General features: G+C 52.8%; 1 protein-coding gene across 1 annotated transcript in view; it reads left to right on the top strand.

The window, feature by feature from the left end:
* Pias4 (protein inhibitor of activated STAT 4) overlaps positions 1-3,222 on the top strand; it is a 17,336-nt gene that overhangs the window by 9,385 nt on the left and 4,729 nt on the right. Inside the window, exons 3-5 of the mRNA XM_033759614.1 lie at positions 2,523-2,607; positions 2,815-2,856; positions 3,068-3,218. Of these exons, the coding sequence (XP_033615505.1) occupies positions 2,523-2,607; positions 2,815-2,856; positions 3,068-3,218 (278 nt within the window). The remainder of the gene's footprint in view (positions 1-2,522; positions 2,608-2,814; positions 2,857-3,067; positions 3,219-3,222) is intronic.

Genomic DNA, 3,222 nt, shown 5'->3' with positions numbered 1-3,222 from the left:
TTTTTTTTTTTTTTTTTTTTTGAGACAGGGTCTCACTATGTAGTTGAGACTGACCTGGAACTCACTGTGTAGCCCAGGCTGGTCTCGAACTCACAGTGATCCTCCTGCCTCACCTCCCAAGAGCTGGGATTACAGGTGTGTGCCACCATGCCCGGCTGCAAGGCCATTTTCCAGAATGGTTGCGCCATTTATGAGCCTTACCAGCAGAAGCTGCCAGTTGCTCTGTAACCTCACCAAAACATGGAGTTGTTACTGTTTTTTAATTTTAGCCATTCAGTGCCTGTCATCTCAAGTACCTGGGAGGATGAGGCAGAGGACCTTACATCCTAGGCCAGTCTGGGCAATTTAATAAGATTCTGTTTCAAAAGTTAAAAAACGAAAAGGGTGAGCTGGGCCTGGTTGCACCACACGTCTGTAATCCCAGCACCCAGTCGGCCAAGGCAGGAGGATCTCCTTGAGTTTGACACCGGCTTGGGCTACAAAGTGAGACCCTGCCTCAAAAGGTGGTAGGGTTGGGGGTGTTGCCCTGTGCCATCTGGGTTCAGTCCCCAGTATTAAATCCAAAATAAAATCAAACTTGTATTCCTGGGACAAGTTTCAGGGACCTGGGATATTTTTTCTCTCTCTCTTTCTCTCTCTTTTTTTTTTTTTTTTTTTTTTTTTTTGTCTTTTTTGGTACCTGGTATGGAACTCAGGATCTTGCGCTTGCAAGGCAGGTGGCAGCACCATGGAGCTAAATCCCTGGCTGCTCTTTTTGTTTTTGTTTTGTTTGAGACAGGATCTTGCTATGCATTTCAGGCTGGCCTTGAACTCGCTCTGTAGCCCAGGCCTGACTCAAACTCTAGAGGATCCTCCTGCCTCAGTCTTGAGAGGTCTGGGATTATAGGCGTGTGCCACCATGCCAGGCATTTGTTTCCATTTTTAATTTTTCTGTATTAGGGCTTGAACCCAGGGCCTTTGCACTGAGTTCCACCCCTTTTTTTCTTCGTTACTGGGGATCAAACTCAGGACCTTGCACTTGCAAGGAAGGCACAGTGCCACTGAGCTAAATCCATGGCCCTAGCTCTTTTTCATTTTGATGCAGGGTTTTGCTCAATTGCTTAGTTGGCCTAGAACTTGTGATCCTCCTGCCTCAGCCTCCCAGAGTGCTGGCATGACAGACATGTGCCATTACACCTGGTCTGATTTTTTTTCCCCTGATGCATCTCTTCAGGTTTCAGCATCAGTTGTGCTTGCTTCATAAAATGGACTGGGACGTGTTTTTTCTTTGTGTTTTCTGAAAGAGTTTGGGTAAAGCTTGTATGATATGTCCCGTTTGCTAGAATTCACCAATCTGGACCTGCAGGTTTCTTTGTGGAAAGGTTTTAATTCTGATTTTAGTTTCCTTAAAGGGTAAAGAGCTTTTCCAGCTTTTGGTGTCTTTTGGTGCCTGACTGGCTAGTTTTGTGTTTGGGAAAATCGGTCCATTTCATTACGCCTTCAGATTTGTTAGTGCCAAGGTCTCCCTCACATTCTGCATTGAACTAAACCACTATAGGGTCTGTGCTGTTGTCCCAATTCTGTCCCTTTTAGGGACAGTTTGGTTCCACACCATTGCTTCTGTTGTTCAGTCCAGCTACGTGTTTGTCAAAGAGCTTTGGTTTTATTTTTGGTCATTGTTTGGTTTACATTTTTTATCTCTTATTATTTCCTTCCATGACTTTGCCTTTAATTTGCACTTCTTTTTTCCAACTTCTCGGGGAGGAGGCCTAAATCACTCATCTGAAAACTTTTCGTTTACGCATTATTTTGTACAAGGTCTCACTCTGTATTTATCGTGAGCTGGCCTTGAACTCGAGGGGACCCCGCTTCAGCCTGCCAGGTGCTGAGATGACAGACAGGCACACACCACCGTGCTTAGCTTTTCCTTTTCCACCCTAAGCATTGGAAGTGCAACATAATTTGCACTCTGGCCCAATCACCCAAGCGCTGGGAAATTGTGTTCCTGTCGGCTCCAGAGCACTCCATCTCCTCAGTGATAGCGTTTAGCTGTAACAGGGTGGGAAGGCCCCAGGTAGGTGACGATTGCGTTCCCTTCCTGCCAACCTCAGCTCCCAGTCGGCTCCTTGTGATCTCCGGACCCAGTAGGTACTTTGTGATGTCGGTAAGGCCCTGAGTGTGATCTGGGCCAGCCTCTCCCTCTTGCTTCTGAGCCCCTCAACATGCAGTCCTTGGTCCCCTGCGCTGGCCCAAGTGACCGAGGCAGCTGAAGTGGCTGGTGGAGGGAGAGCCAGGGCCAGGACCGGTGCCACCTGGGGGAGAGGGAATGAGAGTCCCTTCCCCCTTCTGTGCTCCACGAAGGCCCTCAGTGGGCGGTAGCAGGCAAGACTGTCCCCAGGATCACAGGTCATGCATGAGAGTGGCCCCAGAGAAGAGGTCACTCTGGGGGGCCCTGTCTCCAACCACTTCCTGTCAGTACCAGGAGAGGCTGGCACAGGGCACTGGCCAGGAAGCGGTGCAGCCCTGACCCTGGCTGCCTTCAGTCCCACAGAATAACGAGAAGCTGCAGGAGAGTCCCTGCATCTTCGCGCTGACGCCCAGGCAGGTGGAGCTGATCCGGAACTCCAGGTGTGAGCAGTCCCCACCCCCACCCCTGCCCCACACAGCTGCGCCCGCACCTGGGGCGGGCAGTGCCCACCCCGTGTGTGGGCTGGGATGTCTGGCACCTTCCTAGTAGCGTGGGGCTAGGGTGTGGGGGTGGTGGGGCTCTAATTGCCCCAGCTGGTGGTCACCGTGCTGGGTGCCGCCTCCCTGACCTCCGTTCTCCCCACGCAGAGAGCTGCAGCCGGGAGTCAAGGCCGTTCAGGTCGTGCTCAGGTAGGCCCAGGTGTGCCTGTGCCCCGGGGCGACCCTTGCCACGCCCTTCCCTGCCCCCTCCCCTCCTGTGGGTTAAAGACACTGGGCTCCGTGTACCCCCGGCCCTGTCCCTGGGGTCTTGGGACCTGTACAGTTGCCGCCCTCCCGGCCCCTGCCCCTCACCCACCCTCTCCTCCCCGAAGCAGCACCATGGTCCCCGTTGTCTTTGCAGAATCTGTTACTCAGACACCAGCTGTCCTCAGGAGGACCAGTACCCGCCCAACATCGCCGTCAAGGTCAACCACAGCTACTGCTCGGTCCCGGTGAGGAGGCGGGGGTGGGGCGCGAAGAAGGGGCGGGGCTGGTGGAGAGGCCGAGCCCAGGCTT

The sequence above is a fragment of the Fukomys damarensis genome, unplaced genomic scaffold (assembly GCF_012274545.1).
Source record: "Fukomys damarensis isolate Sample0158 unplaced genomic scaffold, DMR_v1.0_HiC HiC_scaffold_37, whole genome shotgun sequence".
Classification (NCBI taxonomy): domain Eukaryota; kingdom Metazoa; phylum Chordata; class Mammalia; order Rodentia; family Bathyergidae; genus Fukomys; species Fukomys damarensis.
This window is presented reverse-complemented; position numbering and strand designations above follow the sequence as displayed.